The sequence below is a fragment of the Bubalus bubalis genome, chromosome 16, assembly GCF_019923935.1.
Source record: "Bubalus bubalis isolate 160015118507 breed Murrah chromosome 16, NDDB_SH_1, whole genome shotgun sequence".
In the NCBI taxonomy this organism is placed as follows: domain Eukaryota; kingdom Metazoa; phylum Chordata; class Mammalia; order Artiodactyla; family Bovidae; genus Bubalus; species Bubalus bubalis.
In genome coordinates this window covers 46,108,847-46,129,315 of record NC_059172.1, presented here as the reverse complement: position 1 = coordinate 46,129,315, position 20,469 = coordinate 46,108,847, and the positions used below count along the sequence as shown (strand labels likewise).

The 20,469-nt window shown below is 47.9% G+C and overlaps 1 protein-coding gene across 8 annotated transcripts in view; it reads right to left on the bottom strand.

Moving 5' to 3' along the window:
• The window catches only part of ARNTL (aryl hydrocarbon receptor nuclear translocator like), a 108,448-nt gene that overhangs the window by 23,228 nt on the left and 64,751 nt on the right, over nucleotides 1-20,469 (bottom strand). For 4 of the 8 annotated variants that reach the window (XM_025266664.3, XM_025266669.3, XM_025266666.3 and 1 more), the window contains 7 exons: nucleotides 12,671-12,799; nucleotides 9,553-9,677; nucleotides 8,693-8,839; nucleotides 6,413-6,451; nucleotides 5,878-5,919; nucleotides 4,428-4,585; nucleotides 2,606-2,685 (listed from right to left, as the gene is read on the bottom strand). In XM_025266664.3, the coding sequence (XP_025122449.1) occupies nucleotides 2,606-2,685; nucleotides 4,428-4,585; nucleotides 5,878-5,919; nucleotides 6,413-6,451; nucleotides 8,693-8,832 (459 nt within the window). In that variant the 5' untranslated portion in view covers nucleotides 8,833-8,839; nucleotides 9,553-9,677; nucleotides 12,671-12,799. Of the gene's footprint in view, nucleotides 1-2,605; nucleotides 2,686-4,427; nucleotides 4,612-5,877; nucleotides 5,920-6,412; nucleotides 6,452-7,903; nucleotides 8,027-8,692; nucleotides 8,840-9,552; nucleotides 9,678-12,670; nucleotides 12,800-13,799; nucleotides 14,505-20,469 lie in introns of those variants that run through there. The other 4 variants (XM_025266667.3, XM_025266668.3, XM_025266670.3 and 1 more) reach the window with 4 other exon arrangements.

Below are 20,469 nucleotides of genomic sequence, written 5' to 3'. Positions count from 1 at the left end.
TCCTTGACATTCCAGTCTTTAAAGGTATTTTTGAAAGCACTTGGTAAGCAAAGCAATTAGTCAGATTTGCACTGGTAAGGGAGACTGAAAGTCCAGTTCCTGCTGCCAAACTGTTCAGACATCATCTGAGTGGACCCTGCTGTCTGCTGAAGCAAATTCCCAGGGACTCAGCATCCAGAAGTGGCGAGGAATTAGACAGTGCTTCCCAGCCACTGAGATGGGGCAGAGAAATGAGAAAAGTTCCATGAGAGAAGACAGATCACCACTGACGTTGTATGAGAGAGAGAAGCAGAAAAGGCAGGCCCAAGATGAAGTCCTTCACTTGAACAGCATTAAAACCCTTATTCCAGACCCTGGTAAGTATGAGCATCTAACAGAGAATCATTCAGAAAAGCAGCAACAATTACTAAACACTTGTTGTTGTAAAAGGAAATTGTTTTATATGTGTACATACATACATGTATTTCTTTAAAAAACACCAAATTACCAGTATGGTGATCAGGACCAGCTACATAATTAGTAGGGTCCAGGACAGAACGAAAATGCAGGGACCCTTGTTTTCAAATTACAGTCTTCAGGGTGGCGACAGCAGAGCATTAAACCAAGCACCGGGTCCTGTGTAGCTGCAAGGGTTGCACACCTGTGAAGCCAGCCCTGATGGTTTCTCTGGAGATGCTGCAGATACAGTTTATATCTTAATCCTAGTGTGTTCTCCCTGAGAACAAGGACATTTTTATGAAAAGGATGGAAAAGTGAGGGCAGCGCTGAGTCCTCCGAGTCTGCCTTGACAGGTAACCAAATGACCATCATTGACTTGCTGAGAAGCCTCGCCCCCACCCTAAGGTGTTAATCAGTGATTGGATGTTTGTAGGACAGTGCCATGCAAAACCCATTAAGTACTAAAACGTCTGTTGAATTAGTGAACAAATGAAAATGGAAGACAGAGGCTATGCCTATCCAATCTACAAGTCACACAAAGCTTTGAAGGATCGCTAGTGATAAGCTGGAATGTGGGACTATCCAATAAACAGATTGACAGAGAAGTTCAAAAAGACCAACTGTACCTACACAAGATGTAAAAGCCCTTGCCTAACAATAATTCATGTACAAGAGAGCCGGGAGGGTGCTGTGACAGCTGTCCCAGATGCGGCACTAATGAGATGGCTTCTCCTGCAAGGAGGCACCAGCCCCACTCCACCCCAGGCCAACCAGACCACAGCTGCAGTCCCACACCGGGTCATGACTTGAAATCAGCCACCACTGGAGGAAATCCAGCAGACGGATGTGGCTCTGGAAAGAACGTGTGCCATCTGCTGTTCCCCACCCTTCTTGTGCCTGCTTCTCCTCTGGAGGCGGGAAGATCTAGATACCTGTGCTGCAACCTGCTTTGCACCTCTGGAGGACCAGGTGACATTTTCAAGATATGCTGAAGTCTACTCCTGTGCTTCCAGGAAGGCACGCCTTTTCCTGATACAAAGGACAGCTGGCCTGGAGTCTCCCCTGCCCTCTTTCTGGCTGGTGAGCTACTGAAACCTGGCATAGCCATCCCCCTCCAAGGTGAAAATCTGGCTCAGCAGGGTGGTGCAAGAAGACAGAGAGGGCCTGGCTCCTGCTGACCTTCCTGAACCTCCACAGCAGCCCCTCACTGCCTAACCAGGACTGGCTATGCTTGAGAAACAAAGCCCTGTTGACTCATAACGTCTTGTTCCTTGCATTTAATCTAGCATGTCACAAGGGGATGGGCAGACACTACTGCAATGAGCAGGCAGGCCAGGCTAACAGGGGGCCTGAAGCCAGGATGAGCTGAAAATGGGTAGTGAAGATGGAGAAAACCAGAGGGACCACCCTCTATGCTGGGGCCTTGCAAACTTTTTGCTCAGAGACGCGAGGGCAGCCCTGGCTGGGGGGGGGATGGGGCAGGTATTCCTCCCTTAAGTTAGGTTTCTCTGGTTTTCTTTCTACTATTTGCAAGAGGACATGTCTCTGAATATAGTATCTCTCTCTTCAGTATCCAAACGAAATCTTGCTCGGCCCAGAGCAGACCTGATTCTGCATAGAAGCCAGGTTCCCGCGGTGCCAGCCCAGCGGCCTTCCTGCAGAGACCAGCCGGAGAAGCGAGTGCTACGGTCAGGCAGGCGGAAGCACCTGCCTCCTCCACTCATCTTCCTACCCAGGGCTGCGACATCTTCGGAAGCTTTGTTGTTTTGATGGAATTTTAGTAGAAAGGTGTAGGTGGCTATTTCTGTGTTAGTGGTCAAGTGAGGATGAAAGAAATTCTCAATGGTTATTAGTTTCAGTCCCTTTCTAAAACCTTCACATGCAGGAAGGGGATTCTTGATTACCTCCTATTTTTAATAAAATCCTGCTCTTTTGATTTAAAGTCCCTAGACCTTCCATTTTTCTTTGAGTGAGGGTAGAAGAGGAGGGTCCCAGGGAAGAGATGTGAGGCCTGTTCAAATAGTAAGAACAAGGTGGAGACCCTGACACAGGAAGTGAGCCTAAACAAGTTGAGTGTTGAGACATTAAATTCCCACACACTGGCACTTAACGCTGAGATTTGTGAAAATAAATGTTGTGTAAAAACAATCCCGTAATTGCAACATACCCTGAGAATAAGGTGTTTCAATTCATCATCTGACAGAAAAGTTGGCTTGTAGTTTGCCTCTGTATATGGATTGGTGGCACCTTCCAGGGGAGAAAAAGAGAAAGAGTTGAACACTTTATTTTCAGATAATGTCTTGTTCCACTCGACTGCCTCAAGCCTTCCAGATGCAACCTCGTCCCTACCCACCGGGAGCTACATTTTATCTTCTCTCTCCTTGGTGGAGATAAGGCGAGCTCTGGCTTTGGACAGAAGCCAAAGAGAATGTCATCGAAAAGTGAACACTGTTGACCACAGGAGACTTAGCAAGCTTGTTTTTGTCACCACAGGGAAAATTCAGGAGCTAACAGAAGTTTAGAAACTGCTTCTAATAGAGAGGAAGCTCTAGAAGCAAACTGGTCAAGACTCCTGGGATGCTCTCTCCCCGCAACATCTATATTAAATGGGTTGTCTAGCGGGTGCTCAAATCACCACTCTAAATGTTCTTGGGAAGTCATCCAGTCTGCCAGGCCCTGAGTAAATACCCTGTGAAAGGCGTTTGCTGTGAGTTCCTCTTCATCAGGGTTGAGTTAAATGAGCTTGGCAACCCAGAGAAATGCATTACTTCAGTAAATGCAACTCGAGCTCTCAGGACTGAAAGGGCATAAGACATGTTTAAAAGTCAATCTGGCATCTTTCGGGAGAATAACTTAGAGAAGAATGCCAGCAGTAAATGACTTGGAATCTGCAAAATGGTTAGTAGCACAGTGAAGAAATAAACTAAAACAGCTTATGACAATTCCAAAGACCACCAGGAAGGAGGGAAACAGAACCTGTCTGTGACTTTCAAATCAACTTACAAGGTGCATATCACTGATCCACACCCCTGCTTTTTAGGATCACTTAAGTTCTGCCACTCTTTTCTTTCCAACGTAACAGAAATTAGTTGTAATGATTTAATCTCTATCTTCGCTAACATGAATTTTAAAATGCCATTCTCCAAGCCCAGGATACAACATTTATATTTTTGAATCAAGGTCAAAAGACAAAACCAGCTACTTCTTATTTCTGGTGGCTTTGTAGAAATATAAAAGACGTAATTCTTTTTACCACGCAGGTCAGAGATCTGAGTGAGCGCCTACTTTCCGATTTCCTCAAATAGTCCAAGTCTAGCTGTGGAAAATTCCAGGGACGGCCTTCCCTACAATGCCTGCCACAGTTCAGATTTCTCCTGTGGTTTGGATAAGTCACTTCCACGTTTCTGCCTCTGTTTTCTCACCCTCCCCACACTCGGAAAAGAAGGAAAACACTGCCTCCCTTATAAAGAGTTGATCTGGTTTGGGAAAATTCCAGGAAGATGAAAATATCATCAGTGTTCACTCAACAATAAAATGTAGCAAGTGCCGTCAACCAGTGACTCACTCTTCAAAAGAAACCAGGATGAATTTTTCCTCTTAAAAACTGGAACAGAGTTTCCTGTGTCATAAAGGGCAGCTACATTTCTGATGTTTATCATTGTATGGGCAAGGTCCAGGCACCACATATATGCAAGATGGGATGTGTGCCTCTCATATGTATGTAGCCTGGGTTCGTACACACACACATGCATAGCACACAGCCTCTACCCTCTGGGGATGCAGGACAGCAAAACTGCATCTTGATACCCACAGAAGCTTGCTAATGCCGATTTCATTTGGCATAATGTCTGCTGCTGAAAATGACTGGTATACTCCTCAAGGCTACACATTTGCAAGTAATAAACATTGGCCTTAGGGAGTCAGGAATATTCTAAGGGTGGTAACATTTGTGAGCAAGGGCAAAAAAGACAATAAAGCCGGGATCTCACCTCGTAACGTTTTCATGTGCTGAACAGCCATCCTCAGCACAGTAAGTTTATCTAATTTCCTAGACATCGCGTTGCACGTTGGTACCAAAGAAGCCAGTTCATCAATAAAACTGTTCATTTTATCCCGACGCCTCTTTTCAATCTGACTGTGAGCTTCCCTGAACAACAATATGAAAAATGATTTCTGTAAAATGTAACAGAGCATCAAAGAAACAATGATGAAAATAACTGTTTTCAATATTCATCTGACAAGGCAAATTTAGAATCTGAAGAATGTTTCAAACTGGGCTTTTCTACTAAAGTCACCCAAAAAAGTGGGGCTCACTGCCAAGTCGGTATTAGTATTTTTTTTTAATGCTTACCTTATCCTTAGAATTGAGAAATGTTACAAAAATTGTCTTTTCACAGTCAACTGCGCTTTTAATTTCTCCTCATTTCTATTCTTCTCAGCCCCAATAAAGTTGGATTTTAAGATGGGGGAGAAAGAAAGAAGGGAGGTGGAGGACTTGAAGGGCAAAGCACCCAGGAACAGACATCAGTGAGGGCCCCAGGCTGAGCTGTCTCTGAGGTCTGAGGGCAGTCTGCCATGTGGTCTGTGGGAGACTGACTGAGACACCAGGTAACTAATGCTGCTGTCCTTGGATCAGCCGTGACCCCACCCAGACGCAGCAGATGCTACATCTGTCCCCAAGAGTTGCTGCCCGCCGAGCAGCATGACACGTCCCACGGCACACACTCTTTTCCTGACTGGTGTGCACCTGCTGTTTGTGACTGTCCCCCAAAGAGGCGTGTCAACAGTGCCACTGCCATAGCAACAGAACCGTGTGATCTCTCGCCAAAGCTGGTCCATCAGGGAAAAGCCAGCAGTTTCAGGTCCTTTGAATTCTACAGCTCTAGTTCTGTGGCAGGACACAGCGTCAGATAGCCCTGGGGTTAATGGCAGGAGAGTGGAGGACCCCCATGGAGGGGAGTCAGCAAGTGTAGCTGGAGGCAGGAAGGAGGGAGTCACAGAATCCACTTGAGGGAGCAGGGCCTCCCCAGGCCTGGCCTTCAGCCACACCTTGCAGAGCAATAAGGGCCCTTTTCTGAGGCCAGGCAAAGCCGGGGAACTGACTCCCTGAGCCAGGTCTCCCCAGAGGGCCCTGAGGCAGGAAGGAGGAACCTGCTGAAGACAGGGAAAACCTTTAGCCTTGATTTATCTTTGGCTCCCTCCAGAGTTCCCTTCAGATTAAACATGCTGAGACAGCCAAGAGTGAAGGCAACTCAGCCTGGAGGCAGTGAGGGACAGAGGCCACATCAAGCCAGGGCTCCCCTCCCTCTCATTCCCTAAGGACACGACAGCATCAAAGACTGTTCGACAGACAGGGAACAGATATTCAGAGCCTCCTTGACTGCACACTAAGCAACCAAACCAGGATGGCTTATATACAGAGAGAAGGTCCAAGCTCACCTTGCATTTTTTATTCTTCCTTGGTGCTCTGTGTATTCTAACCTGGAAAACAAATAAAAAGAAACATAATCCCCTGGAGATTAACAGTAGAGTTACACATCCATTTTCTTTCCCTACCTGATCCCGTCCTCTCTATGTGACACACGAGGGCTCTGCTTGTTAGCTACACAGGGTGGGGCGTGTGTGTGTGTGAGCTGCTCAGTTGTGTCTGACTTTTTGCGACCCCATGAGCTGGAGCCCACCAGGTTTCTCTGTCCACGAAATTCTCCAGGCAAGAATACTGGAGTGGATTGCCATTCCCTTCTCCAGAGGATCTTTCTGACCCAGGGATCGAACCCTGGTCTCCTGCATCACAGGCAGATTCTCTACGGTTTGGGCTACAGGGTGGGGCATAGAGGGGAGACAGTTCTGAGCCCACAAGCTCACAGCCTCCTTGCTTATCCCTAATCAAGGAGATGGGTGGAACCTGCACGTTTAATTACGTAAGGAAAATGGCTCTAAGGATGCTGAAGTTCAAATGACTAATTCACGGTACCTTCCATGAGGGTCATCTTTGTCTGTGTCCATGCTTTCTCTGAGAAAACAAAAGAGAATATAACTGTTAAGACATACAAAATCGCTTCTCACCATAATACAGAAGGCCATCATTTATCCAGAAACCAAGCAATTAGAAAGCTCAAAGAGCCACAGCATTGACTCCTGATGTATAAAAGTAAAACCAACTTGAACCTAATATAACACCAGACTCACTTTCCAGTTTATCAAATGTTATATACACCACTTCAATAAAGTTTGTGTGTTCATGCATTTTACTATATTGATTGCTTGAGAAAATTGGGAATACAGGCATTCATGCAAACTCTGAGTTAATCAGAGTATCCAAGTAACCATAATATCTCATTCTCCCAACCCCCCCAACCCACATCACTCTGGATAAATGGAGTTTATTCATTTGTAAAATGTATCAAGCATCAAACATACGTGGGCATATATACTGAATATCTGTCTGGTGGTGGGTAAGGTGGGGAGGGAGCATCAAAGTGCGCACGAAGGAGCACTGAGCAGAACCCAAGCCAGCTCCCACCACTGCTGCCAGCGCTCTACTTCTCAGCTTGGGGGAAACCCTGAGCCCCAGGGAGCTGGGACAGATGGAGGCATGGGTTGGGGACCGCAGAGTCCTGGGGTCACAGAAGGATCTGCCTTCCCTTCATGGACTCTGGAATCCAGTTTTAACAGCACGTTATGGGTTCAGTAGAAAACAGACTGAAATCCTCTGAGGAAGGAGTTCTAAATCCCCCAGGTGAGCTCATACCTTCCTCCAATCCCTAAATCACTCAGGAGGACAGACTACCCTCTGGGCCTCTCTCCCTTCTCCAATCATGGCCCTACAAACATCATCATCATTAAGAGAAAAAGCAACTTTCTCAGGAGCACTGAGGTATGCTGCAGGCACTCAGAACAGTGGTTCCCAACCTGGAGCCCTCCATCTCCTCATAGGCAGAGACTTTCTCCACCTGATCTGAAGTTCAGAAGAAATTCTACAGGCCACAGGGGAAAATGAAAAGTCCTTCTCCCCTTCTGTCTAGACTCGTGTCTGCTCACTGAGGCAGGTGATCATCTCAGGTGAAAAGAAGCTCTGCCCTAAGGTAGGAGTTTGGTACATTAAGCTGTTAAGGGATGACAGGTGCTTAATTCATAGGGTGTCCATGAATTACAGAAGACTTGCAGACTGGGGTCCATATGGGAAACCTGGAAGTCCAGAGTGGTGACAAGGGTGGAAACCACAGATCTAGACAGCGGAGGTCTCAGAACATGTCAAGGGCTCCATCAGACAAAAGCTCCACAGAAAACGTCTGGTTTCCCTGTTGTGGAGTTAGTGCCATGGAAAAACACCCTCTTGGTCCTCACATCCATTCTCCATTCCCTGGGTGGCTGCTCTCTTAATCATCTGGGATCACTTACATATTACTCATAGCATCCCCTAGTGGGCATCTGACCTCCAGCCACTATGCTCCCCAAATCTGACCTGTGAACTTCAGCAGAAAGGACTTCTGCTGTAAGGGGGCACACCTCTCCTTGGAGATTTTCTCTCATTAAGCAGAAGAAAACTCTTCAATGGACATTTGGGCAAGATTCCATGCAGTTGCCTCTACAAAACAAAATGTGCCTTTTGAATGTTCTATGCTGACATATTCCCTAGATGTCTATATAGATACAGAAGAGTTGACTGTAAGTGTGAAAATTTACTTACTCCAAAGAAAAGCCATCAAGTCTTAAAAAAAAAAAAAAAAAAAAAAAGGTGCTATTTAATGTAAGAGGAACACTAATTCAAATAATGTGTTAAGGACAATGTCACTGCTCCTATACCATTTCCAGAGATGACCTCTACTTTCCATTCTACAAACATTAAGTAAGCCATTGATGTCTTCCTCTAGACAGGTCCTTAGGCAAAGCTCTCTTTGAAACCACTGAGGTTATATCCATGGACTTAGCCATGTTGCTCAAAGGAGCAAAGGAAAATGAAGAAAGTGGTAAGAGGTGGAACTTGGCTTTAAGGCTATTCGTTTTCCCTCGAAAATCTGGGGACCTGAGCAGGGTGCACAAAAGGAGAGTAAATGGCTCAGCTGCACTGGAGGCTCCCTCCTGCTTGCAATCTAAGGGAAGATAAAGGGAAAAGTCAAGTCAGATCTTTCATCCCCATCCCTTTTCATAGACAGGATCCCTTCTTCCAGAAGGAACAGTAGGGCCCCTGGACGTTCATGCCCGTAAGCTGACACCAAGTTTAGAGAGAGGAAGACAAGCCCAAAGGCCTTACTGGTAGTCTGTGGAGCTGCCCTTGCGTTTCCGGTTGCAATCCACACCACCGGGGCCCAGAGGGCTGGAGAGGAGGTCGGTGGCACCTGGGGACATGAAGTCACTGATTGTTGAAGAAATGTCCATTCTCTGGTCGGCCATTGGAGGTCTGAAATAGGTACAAGGGGACAGAGGTGCAATTATTTCCACAAGCTTTTCTAAGGTGGTGGAGGACTAGGGTGGCACTGTGGGAGGACAGGGACTTCATGACAGTGCCAACATCTCCCCCAGCCAGCTGGGACGAGGACAGGCACTGCCAGAAGGAGCATTATATTCACTCTAGGAATTATTATAGGTAATTTAGGCTCATCTGCTTGTTTTTTCTGACAAAGATACAAAGCTCAGAGAAACTAGGTGGCTTCTCTTAGGTCCCTGCGCCAGGGCATGAAGAACTAAACCAGAACCCAAGGCTCTAGTAGGTACAGCCCCATGTTCCAGCCATGGAGGTAACCTAGTGTCCCAGATGTTCTCACAATCCTAACTTAATTTTCTTTCAATCAAATCTAATCGATGAAATAAATATGATCTGCTTGTTATCTCTGTATTATTATTATAGCTTTTATCAAAGTTGTAGGAAAGCATAAAATATCCTTTCTCAGCCTGTAAGTCCCACTTGGGAGTCAAAAAAGCAGTCCCTCCCCATCACTGGTCCAGGCAAAGTCTGTCTAGTCTTCTCTGCCTGTCCTTTTGCACTTGGGATTCCATTGCAAGGAAAACCTTGCATAATGAAGTGAAAGCACTGCAAACCTTTGCAAAGTATTTTGAGAATTCATATCTTAAAAGTGCAAAGCAAGTCAGCTCAAAAGAGAGACTGGCAAGTACCTTGCAAGAGGCTCCAACTCCAAACCCAGGTGAAGGGGGCCGTGCACTGCCAACCGTTGGGGTCTGAGCTCCAGGCAACGTGACGGGGGCTGTCACTCCCTCTCTCTGGGCCTGAGTTTCCTCATCTGCAAAGTGAAAGGCGAGGGTGAGCTTTTGTTTCCACTGTGTCCACAGATTAGTGACCGGAGCCCTCCTGGTCACTCTCACTGTTGTTGCTAGAGTGAACACTGACTGTGCACATAGCTCTATTCATTTGAGCTGTTTTCTCTTAGTATAAACTTCTAGAAGGAGGACTGACAGGTCTAAAGGGGACATACATTGTATGTTTTGCTAAATACAGAAACACTGTGCTCCAGAAGAGCACAGTAACTTTCATCCCCAATAAAAGCTCTTGTCAATCTGAAGGAAAATACAAAATCTCACTATTTTTACTTGTATCTTAAAATTATTATGGATGGTGTTTCTGTTTATAGGCATGTCTTTCTTTCTTTGATGTGGACCTTTTTTTTTTAAGTCTTTGTTGAGTTTGTTACAATACTGCTTCTGCTGTTTATGTTCTGGTATTTTGGCCATGAGGCATGTATGATCTTAGCCCCCCAACCAGGGATTGAACCTGCATCGGAAAGCAAAGACAACCACTGGACCACCAGGGAAGTCCCTATAGGTATTTCTTGGTTACTCCTGGTGCCCACTTGTGTCCTGTTTTATTACCATACTGCCTTTAGCATCAATGGGCTTCCTAACTCATGCTCACCTGGGCACCTGAGCCTGGTGGAGAAAAGCACACAGCAATCCCTGACGCCCCTGCTCTGCGACCACATTTGCGCTTTCCTCCTCCAACACCTTGATTTTCACCCTTAGCCGATAAGTCAGCTTTCTACGCCACTGAGAAAAGAAGCCAGTGACCACTTCTACCAGCAACCTAGACACTACTGGCTAGGACCCCACCCCAAAGCATGCTGCACCCTCCTCTCTCATGAGTGTGGACCATCCACCCCAACCCTGCATCATCCACATTCCGCATTATCTTGCATCGCTTCTACAAGGACAAGAACACATTGCAACAACACTCATCCTGGGGGGGCTGGGCAGGGAATAAACTCTTTTGAACTCGATTTCCTTCCAGTTACTGCCCTATTTCTTTGTTTTCAATTGCTTTTCTCTTCCTCAAGACAAATCAACTCAAATCAGGCTTTTGTCCCCATCATTCCAATATATCAGCCCCTGCTGGGTTCATTAATGACCTCCTTATTGCTAAATCCAACGGCCAGTTCTCCATCCCCTCCCTGCTTGGCCCATCAACATATCTGATAGAGCTGATCTCTCCCTCCCAGCTCTCAGCTTCACGGTTCTCCTACTTCAGTGGTCACTCCTCTTTTGTCTCTACAGCTGTTTCCTCTCGTCTCCCTCACCTCTAGGTGAGCGATCCATGGATGTTCCTGGCCCCCCTCTCTGCCTACACTCCCTCCCTGGGAGATCTGCCTAGTTTCACTGTTTTAAATAACTACCTATACTATGACAACTCTCATATTTACATCTCCAGCCCAGACCCCTTCCTGAGTTCCGAAGCATCACCTTGACATCTCCCCTTGAACATACAATAGAAACATGAAACATCCATAACCAATCCCTGGTTACCCGCAAGCCCAGCCTCTTGGTCATGCCCAGGTCAGTAAGTGGTACTTCAATCCTGCTTGCTGCTTCTAGGCCCCAAACCTAGAAGTCATCCCTGACTCCTTTTCTTCCATGGCCTGTATCTAATCCATCAACAAATCCTATTAGCTAAACAGTCAAAAAAAAAATCCAAAATTCAACCACTTCTCCCCTTTTTCCTTCATATTTCTGTTCAAATGTCCCTTTATCGGTGAAGTTTGCCAGGATAACCATATAATACACACCCCCACAACTCTTTCTAACCACCTCTGCTGCTGCTGCTGCTAAGTCGCTTCAGTCGTGTCAGACTCTGCGACCCCATAGACGGCAGCCCAGCAGGCTCCGCCGTCCCTGGGATTCTCCAGGCAAGAACACTGGAGTGGGTTGCATTTCCATCAGTCCTGCTTAATTTTTTTTCCATTGCCCTTATCCACATCTGGCCAGCAATAACCTACTTAATTTACTGGCTGTCCTCTCCATTAGATCATAAGCATCAGAAGAGTACAGACTTTGGTTTACTATCTGTGCCCTTAGTGCCCAGATCACGTTTCAGCACATAGTAAGCACTCAATAAATACATATTGAAAAATAAACAAATTTGTATGTTAGGAATATTAATCTTTGCTGATCATAGATGCTGTAAATAATTTTCTCCCCTTTTTGTCTTTTATCTTTGCTTATGGTGTTTGCACGTGATACTAAAAGTGGCAGGTTTTAAAAACTTCTCATCCCTAAAATAAAATAATTTTATAAAAAAATAAAAATTAAAATATCCTCTTCTTTGCTAACAATTTTGTAACTTTAAAAATTCAGTTTTAATCCACTTGGAAATTATTTTTGGTGCAGTACTTAAGGTTGGGAATTTCTAATTTCCCTCCAAAAAATACAGTTATTCCAACACTACTTACTAGGTCTATATATCCTGTTACCAGTCACTAGAAATGCCACTTTTCTTGACTCATTTTTTAGTCTGAACTTTCTATTCTGTTCCCTTGACCGGCTTATTTCCATTCTGGCACCACACTGTTGATGACTATGGCTGTAAAATACATTTTTATATCTGATAGAACAATTCCTTTCCCTCTTTGTACTTTGTTTTCAGAAATTTCCTGGCTAGTCTGATGTATTCTTCAAAGAGTACTTTATAATCATTTAATCACACTAAAGGCCCTGCTGTGGCTGCCGCTGCTGTTATTATTACCAGTACTACGGACATTAAGAGAAGCAGGTCAGCTGTGAGCAGAGCCCTACACCTAGGGTCCCGGTGACCATCTGGGCCACATGTCAGACCTGGGATGCCACCTCTTCCCCCACCGCTCTTTCGGAACAGCCAGACATTTGCACGAGGTGGAGTATTCCAGGTTTCAGGGATTTGGGGAGAAACCACACTTCCTAAACGAAGAACGACCGTAGGGGCTGCAATGATAGTGTATCTAGGTGCGGGTGGGTAGGACAGGATTGTTACCTGAAGTTACGGTTCTTAAACCTCAGATCCACCTTGGGAGAAGCAAGGGGCCGCTGGACTTGTTGGTCACCTCAAAGCGATTTTCATGTTTTGTCGCTTCCTTTCAAGCCGTCAGGTTCTTCCAGAAACCTGCAGTGGGGCCCACAGGAAAAAAAAAAAAAAACCCAGACAGGTCACTTTGAAGTAGGTACAGTTGAAAGTCTCACAGCGGCTGAGGGAAATGAGGAGCTCAATCATGACTCCCAATGACAGGGAGCAATGCTTGAGCTCACCATCCCATCCTTCAGCTGCCTGTTCAACTCAACTGCAAACACATGAGGAAATATGCCGGGAGATATTTTCTGTGAAAAACAATGCCTTTAAAATTACTAAACGTAGATTCTTGGACACGGCCTTAAGAGGAAGAAGATAATTATATTTTTCATTTCTCCCACTGGGTCAAGCAATAACAACAGTGAACGCTGACTGAGCGTGTACTTGGCATCGGGTGCTGTTCTTACTGCACCATGTAGATTAACTCACTTAGACCCGACGATAACTCTGAGGTAAGTATTAATACTACTGTTTCCACATTTGACCAAAGAGAAGATTGAGGCAGAGAGAGGTGAAGAAACCAGCCAAGGTCACTCAGCGGGGGAGAGCAGTGGGGCTCCGGGAGCTACACCTGCCCCTAAGGACACCACTCAACTTGCTCCAGCCAAGTGAGTTATCTAAACGCACACAACGCGGAACAATAGAAAGCAAGTCTTCAGGAAACATTAAGCCAAGACCAAATGCCAGCAGGGCCAATGCCTGAAATGGCTGGGAATGAGCTAAGATGTTTAAACAAAATGTCCCTGAATTTAAGTACGTCTGGTAGAGAAATCAGTTCTGAAAAGCTGCTGACGTCAAAGGGGGGGGCGGGTGGTGCTGCCCTGCCCACCTCCTGCTGACAAGATACAGGGTCTCCTCCCTGTCCCTGTGAACCCTGAAAGGGAAACAGGTTCTAAAGAAGCCCCCTTACTCCTTCCCTGCTCCGCCTTGAGATGAAAAGACAGGGGCTTTAAATGGGGTTTTTCTGATCTTTCTGAAGCACAAATTCTGGCGCTTCATATTCCGCGGGCTAATTCTGGCCTCTTGGATAACCTACCTTGCCTAGATCATTACAAAGGTCTTCAAATGAGTATCCAGGGAACAGAAAAGACCGTGTCCTTCCCATTTACTCTTCTTTGCAGTCTGGTTCAGAACCGCTTCCTGTCAGACGCTGGTAACCCCGTCCCAGCCCCTGCAAAGATGTGTGCAGGAGTTCCGGGCTTCAGTCTCCGAGCCTTATGGGTACAGTAGCGGCACAAGGATGCAAAGCCCCCAGCGTAAGGCTTCCGGGGGCGGAGGGGTGCTTACCACACAGGGCCTCACATCTGAATCAGACCAGCATCCAGCTCCCATACTATCCTCCCACCCCAAACGGCAACTCAGGATCCACCCTGGGCATAAGCCCCTCTCCTTCCAACATCCCAGAGCCGCGGCCTGGCCCTTGGATAGGAGGGTCCAGCCACTTCCCTGCGAGCCTTGCCCTCTCCTCACTGTGCTCAGAGGCAGGACGCCCCCTTGCTTAAAACATTTCAACGGCTTCGCTGCTCGCCTAGGCCCTCCAGATAATACCCCAAACACCTAGCAGGAAACACCAGGCCTCCACAGTGGGCTTGCTCATTCCCCAGCCCAGGCGTGTGCATCCGCTGCCAGAGGCGCCAGGCCACTGAAGTACTTCAGTTCCCAAGAGCACGAGGCCTCAGCTGCGTCCACTTCGTTTTGCAGGGAGTAGGCGTTGGCTCCCTTTGCCCACTCGGTCACCTGGTGAACTCCTGCGTGCCTTTCAACTGCCCTCAGGTGTCTCCTCAGGGAAGCCTTCGGCTCTCCCCGGCTGCCGACCCTTCCCCCTACCCACTGCGGCCCCGCCCCCGCCGTCCCGCCAGCCCCGCCCCGCCCCGCCCCCGCCGTCCGCCCCGCCCCCTGCACCTGAATCTCAGGGTTCCGCATCTCCGAATACCATGCCTCTCGTTTTCTCTTTTCCCCACATCCCTGAAATTTAGATAGAGGTCCTTAGGACCAAACGCCCCACAAATTCTCATTTTGATCATTTTTTTCCAATGTTCAGATTTCCTTTATAGAAATCATAAATGCTAACAAAACATTTTAGCACTCTATTTTGCAAAATCTAAACTGTATTTCTTGTATGCTTGGACAAGAAAGCTGAATCAGTTGTGACAAATATTTTTTGGAAAACTGTTTTCTCTCCAGGAAGGTGTTCTTAGATACAAGACAATAAATGAAACAACAAAAGAGACAAAAACCTTTTCTGTGCTGCTGCTGCTAAGTCACTTCAGTCATGTCTGACTCTGTGCGACCCCATAGACGGCAGCCCACCAGGCTCCCCCCTCCCTGGGATTCTCCAGGCAAGAACACTGGAGTGGGTTGCCATTTCCTTCTCCAATGCATGAAAGTGCTAATTACCTCTTAATAGAGGTTTGAGCCAAGGAAGGGGGCCCCAAGAGACCAAAGGTACCTGGGAGGGGGGACCCCAGCTGAGCGGGGGTTGGGCCAGCCCTGGTTCTGCCATCCAAGTGACACATAGTGAGGATGCTCTGGGGAGAGCCCGGCCCTGGTCCTAGAGTGGGTGTCACATGTGAGCCCACTTCTGAGCTGGAGATTTCTGAGGGTGGGAGGGAGGCTCTCTGGGTGGCCAGAGAAAGTCAGGCACGAAGGGACCTGGGAATTATGCCTTGGAAGAGCTTGGGGGCCCCCCGTCCCACCCAGTCCCTCCTCGGAGCCCAGGAAGAAGATTCTCTGTGGCTCCACACAAAGGAACAAGGGGGCTGGAAGAGGTGGGCATGTCAGCCACTGTTAGACACCCAAAGGAGACCACCACTCCTTCGAGCACAGCAGGGTGAGGCTAACTGCCCCTTAAGAAGCCCACACACACACCGTCCACAGGAAGATGGCCACAGGGAGCCCTCCAATCACAGACCAGGCATCTCTCAGCTTTCCCTCTCCTTGCCCCAGCACCCTAGAATGACAAGAAGAGAAAGTGAAGTGTGCAGATTATACTAAGGTTCAAACCTATAGATGCTCCTCTGTGTGGGGAGTCCGCAGGCTGCCCCATGTCAGGCCCAGCCAAGTGACTCTCCCAGACGGATGAACATGAGTGAAGGGGACAGCAGCAGCCTTTGAACTGGCCCTGACCAACTACCCCCTTACCAAGAGACCAGCAACTGCCAGATAGAGACTACCCCTTTAGCCAAGGTCTCAGATGGATGGTAGTACCAGCAAGAAGCAAACCTAGGCCACTGTAAGCTCCTGAGATGCTGAGGTTTCTACTAGGGTGATCAGCTCTTCTCTTTGCCTCCGACCTTCCTGTTTGAGCACTGGAAATCTTGCATGCCAGGAAACCCCTTTGTCCCAGACAAACCAGGAGGCTAGGTCCCCTGCTTTTCTCTGCTGTATCACTCATCCTAAGCTGACTGACAGAGGCAGGAAGAAGGAAAAACCAACTCCAATCCTGGAGCCACAGGCCAAGCCTGACCTGGGAGGAGGGAGAGGGAACAGTGCAGGTCACACTGGAAGAGTCTAATCTTCACAGTAACCTATCTGTTCCTCGTGGTCATTACCCCAGTTTTCGAGGTAAGGAACTCAGCATTGAAGAATTAAAGACATCTTGCTTAAGATGACATGGTTAACAGGTGGGGACTGAAATCCATGTGTGTCTGGCTCACTGGTGGTTCTTCTTTCTTCTGCCACATAACTGCCCATCCAGCCCCCAAAGCCATCCCCACAGTGGAAAAGACAAACAGCCCAAAACAAGCACTCCTGGAGAAGGAATCAGGGAAGCGATAAGGAGCAATCCTGGTTCAGGAAAGCTACAGAAACTGTCTCTGGCTTCCTGGCAGCCAGGGCAGAGAAGGAAAGGATCAGCCCTTTTCCTTCATTAAGGTTACCAAAGAGGGGTACCTGTCTGGGAGACTGTGGGACATGAACAACGCTATGCCAGATGGCTCTAGGAAAATAAGGACCCTAGTAAAAGCATGTCCCCCTTCCTGCCCCCACCTGCAAGTGTAACAGCTAGATGGAGCTCTATTGAGACCACTTTATGAAGTCCCAGATGTCACTGGGGTACTGGTTTTTGGTGATGTGGCTTAATAAAAGGGCATGGCTTAGGAAAATATGGATGATAGTGAATCAACATCCTTGCTTACCCTGTCTAGTCAGCTGCGTGCTCACTGATGGACTTCCCACAAAACCCCCAGCTCCCTGCAAGGACCCCTGTGTGGCCACCTCTGCCTCCCCACAACATACAAGGAGCTGGCCCTGGACACAGCACCTGCTCCAATTCTCCATCATATTCTCAACTTGAGGTTTACTGTGGGGAGGAATGTGGAGTTGCTCTGGTCTTCCTATGGTGGTGGCCTTTGAGCAGAGATAACAGACTGAAGGGTCTCTGGCCCCACTGAAAATCCCCCTGAGACTCTCTGGTTATTCTGACAGCTTGTGGGGAGTTTGGTTGCCTTCCTTTAAAACAGATGGATTTAGCGATCATTCACCCACAAAACCAGGTGCCTCAAGTCTAAGGTAACAGGGGCTTGCCCCAGTATCATTAAGCAAGCATTTCTTCAGCCCAAGTGGAAGCCAGGGCACCCGGGACACAGAGGGGAATGTTTAAATCCCCTCAATCGTGATCACTGCAAAAGGCAGCGCCCTGCCTGCAGTCATGTGAGCAGCACCCTACCCAATGCCAGTGTGCACCTTCACTTCTGTAAGTGGCAGAGATTTGTAGAGCATTTACCCTAAATTTCCAGCAGGTGGTGGTCAAGTGTCTTGAGGAAGGAGTGCCTTTTTTTCTAGCTGTGGGCCGCAAGGTAGCTGAAGTAAGTATAGGAGCAGAACAGAGGAGAAAATGATTAGCTTATTTGATATGTGTGTGCAGGGAAATGGAAGGAGGAGGGACCAGGGAGGAGGTGAGTCTTGAACCAGGTGTTGTAGATGCTTGCCTGGCAGGTTGGATAGTTGGAATGATGTTCTGAGCAGAGGACAGTGTATGTGCAGTGGCTGTCAGGGGCCTGGGGAGAATCCCGTTTGTGGCACTTGTGTACCCAGTCCTGCTGGAAGCTTTAGATGCTTGGGAATCCTGAAATCAAACAAAAATCAAGGAGCTTGCACTTGGAACTACAGGACTTGAAGGGCCTGTTGAGAGGGTCTCACAAGGGGCAGAGGCTGTGAATTCTGGATTAGATTGTGAACAATGCTGGTCGATGCAGAAAAGATCCCCAACACCATGGACAGAGGAGAGTCTACAGCATTCCAGTCCTGGAGGCCTATTGAGGGCTGTGAGATTCTGCGATCTAATTAAGAGGCACAATACAGGGCATACTCCTAGCCTAGCAATGGTGCTAAGTACATGTTTGCTGAATGAGTGATAAAAGGGATGCCTTCTTAGACCTTTGCCAAGTCTATCACTGAAGTATAGGAAGGAGAAAAGCCAGAGGAACAAGCTACAGATCCACAGTGCTTTCTGGAAGGACCCTTGGTCCTGGATGGGGATGCACAGACCACTGGCGGGACCAGTTTGGAGACTGGCCCAATACGGGTAGACAGTCGAGCCGCTGCCCAAACTGAGGTGGATCAGCGTATGAAGGCAAAGCACAGAGGTCATAAGAGAAGGGTCATAACTTTTTTGGACACTGGTTGAAGGAGAATTTTTATGTGCAGAAAACAATGAGTAGACAGGCAGATCCAGATTACTCCTTTAACAGGTTTAATAAGAAAGACTGCAGAGTGACTTGGAGTCCAGGAATGACCAATCTCCTGGTAAATACCCATGAATCTCCTGAAAAGGGAACGGATATTCCTTAGTGCCTTCAGTGCACCAGGCCCTTTATGACATGGTGGTTTGGAGCATGCGCTCTGCTGGGGGGTGACGGTGAGGCTCCAAAGCCTGACCCCACCAGGCATTAGTGCCTGGGGTGCGAATCTCAGTTCCAACATACGCACAACCCTTAACTTGGTGTGTCATAGCCTCCTGACCTGGGAGATGTGGATGACAATATATCCTGCCTCAGAGCTGTGGCGAAGATGAAAAGAGAGGCAAAACATGCTTAGTCAGATGTGCGGACCCAGAACAAGCCTTGCCTCCCCAGACATCGAGCATCTCCCCCAGGCCCTACCCTGGGCACCTGGGTGCAGAGGAGAACGAGGCCTGGATCTTTCTGGGGGAGGCAGCTCATGTGAGCCCCCCGGTGGCTTCAGATTCTATTGTATCTGACACATGACAAGCCCTCCACGTGGAAAACTATCATTATTTTCTCATTTAACCATCACAGCAGCCCTGTTAGGTGGCTAATGTTCTCCTATTTTAAAAATGAGGAAGCTAAGTTTCAGAGAGGTGGTTAGGTAACCTGAGCAAAGTCAGAGATTTCACAGGAAGGTAGATGTAAACTCAGGTCAGTCCTATCTAAAGCCCCTAGTCTTTCCTCTATGTAGCATGGCCTCCATGCAAAATAAGAAGTGGGCACATTCCAGAGTATGCAGGGATTGAAAATTTCTCCACAGCAGCACTTCCCAAAGAGCTGTCACAGAACACCGACTCTATGAGACTTAAATGCAAAGACATGGGAGGGGGGGAACCCATGGTCAAAGAAGCGTGGGGAGTTCTGGTTAAAGGCTGTGTTTCTCCTCTGCAGGGCTTCTAGGAACCTTAAACAGGGCCCTGCAGAGGGCAACGGTCGGGGAGCAGCAGGGTCTCCATCTGCTCACAGGCACTGGTCCCCAGGCTTTCCTGCATCCAACATCTAGTGGACGGAACTTGGGTGGGGCACGCTAAGGGGACGCTTGCTCTGCAGGATCACTCAGGATGCAGCAATACTGCTTTTCTCTCCTTCCATGCCCATTCCATGCCAGAAGGTGCTTGGCATGGCTTTGTCAGCTTCTCGGCTCCTCTAAGAAAAGCCTGATGTCTGAGGTCTCTGTCGCACCTGTGCCTGGCCACCTCCTCCGCCCAGGGCACACCCTCTGCTCTGTTGTGTCCTCTGCCTCTTGCACCCACGTGCATTCAGCCCACCCGCCGGCTGAGACCCAGGATTTCTCTGCACTCCCTGGAGGATGGCGATGGAATCTGAAGTTGCTGGGGGCAGGGGAAGGGGGCTGCCTGCCTCAGAAAGATCCAGGCCTTGTTCTCCTCTGCACCCAGGTGCCCAGTGTAGGGCCTGGGGGAGATGCTCGATGTCTGGGGAGGCAGGGCATGCTCTGGGTCTGTACATCCTGGCAGCTCTGTCCTGTCAGCTCTGGGAGGCAGCCTCCTGAGGGCAAAGCTCTCCTCCTGATCTTTAACCCTGACACACCCCTGCATTTAACGATGGCACAGGGATGACCCCTTCTGCCCCCCACCAAGAAGGATCATTAACCAAAGACACATCAGCCTGGCTTCATGTTGTTGCTGTTTCTTTTCTTTCTATTTTCCCCCACCTTTTTTTTTTTTTAAATGCTACAGACTAAGAGAATAGAGCTTGGCCCTAAAGACTCAGGGAATGAACATTCTTTCCACCAAAGAGCCTGCTGCCTGATGTTGAAAAAAAATTATGGAAAACATCTGCATCTTGTTCTAAAGGAAACAAAAGGATGTACTGCTGTTATTCGGTGATAACGAGGAGGGGTTTCCCAGGGGGCGCTAGTGGTAAAGAACTCCCCTCCCAATGCAGGAGGTGGGGGTTTGATCCCTGGGTTGGGAAGATCTCCTGGAGGAGGTCATGGCAATCCACTCCAGTATTCTTGCT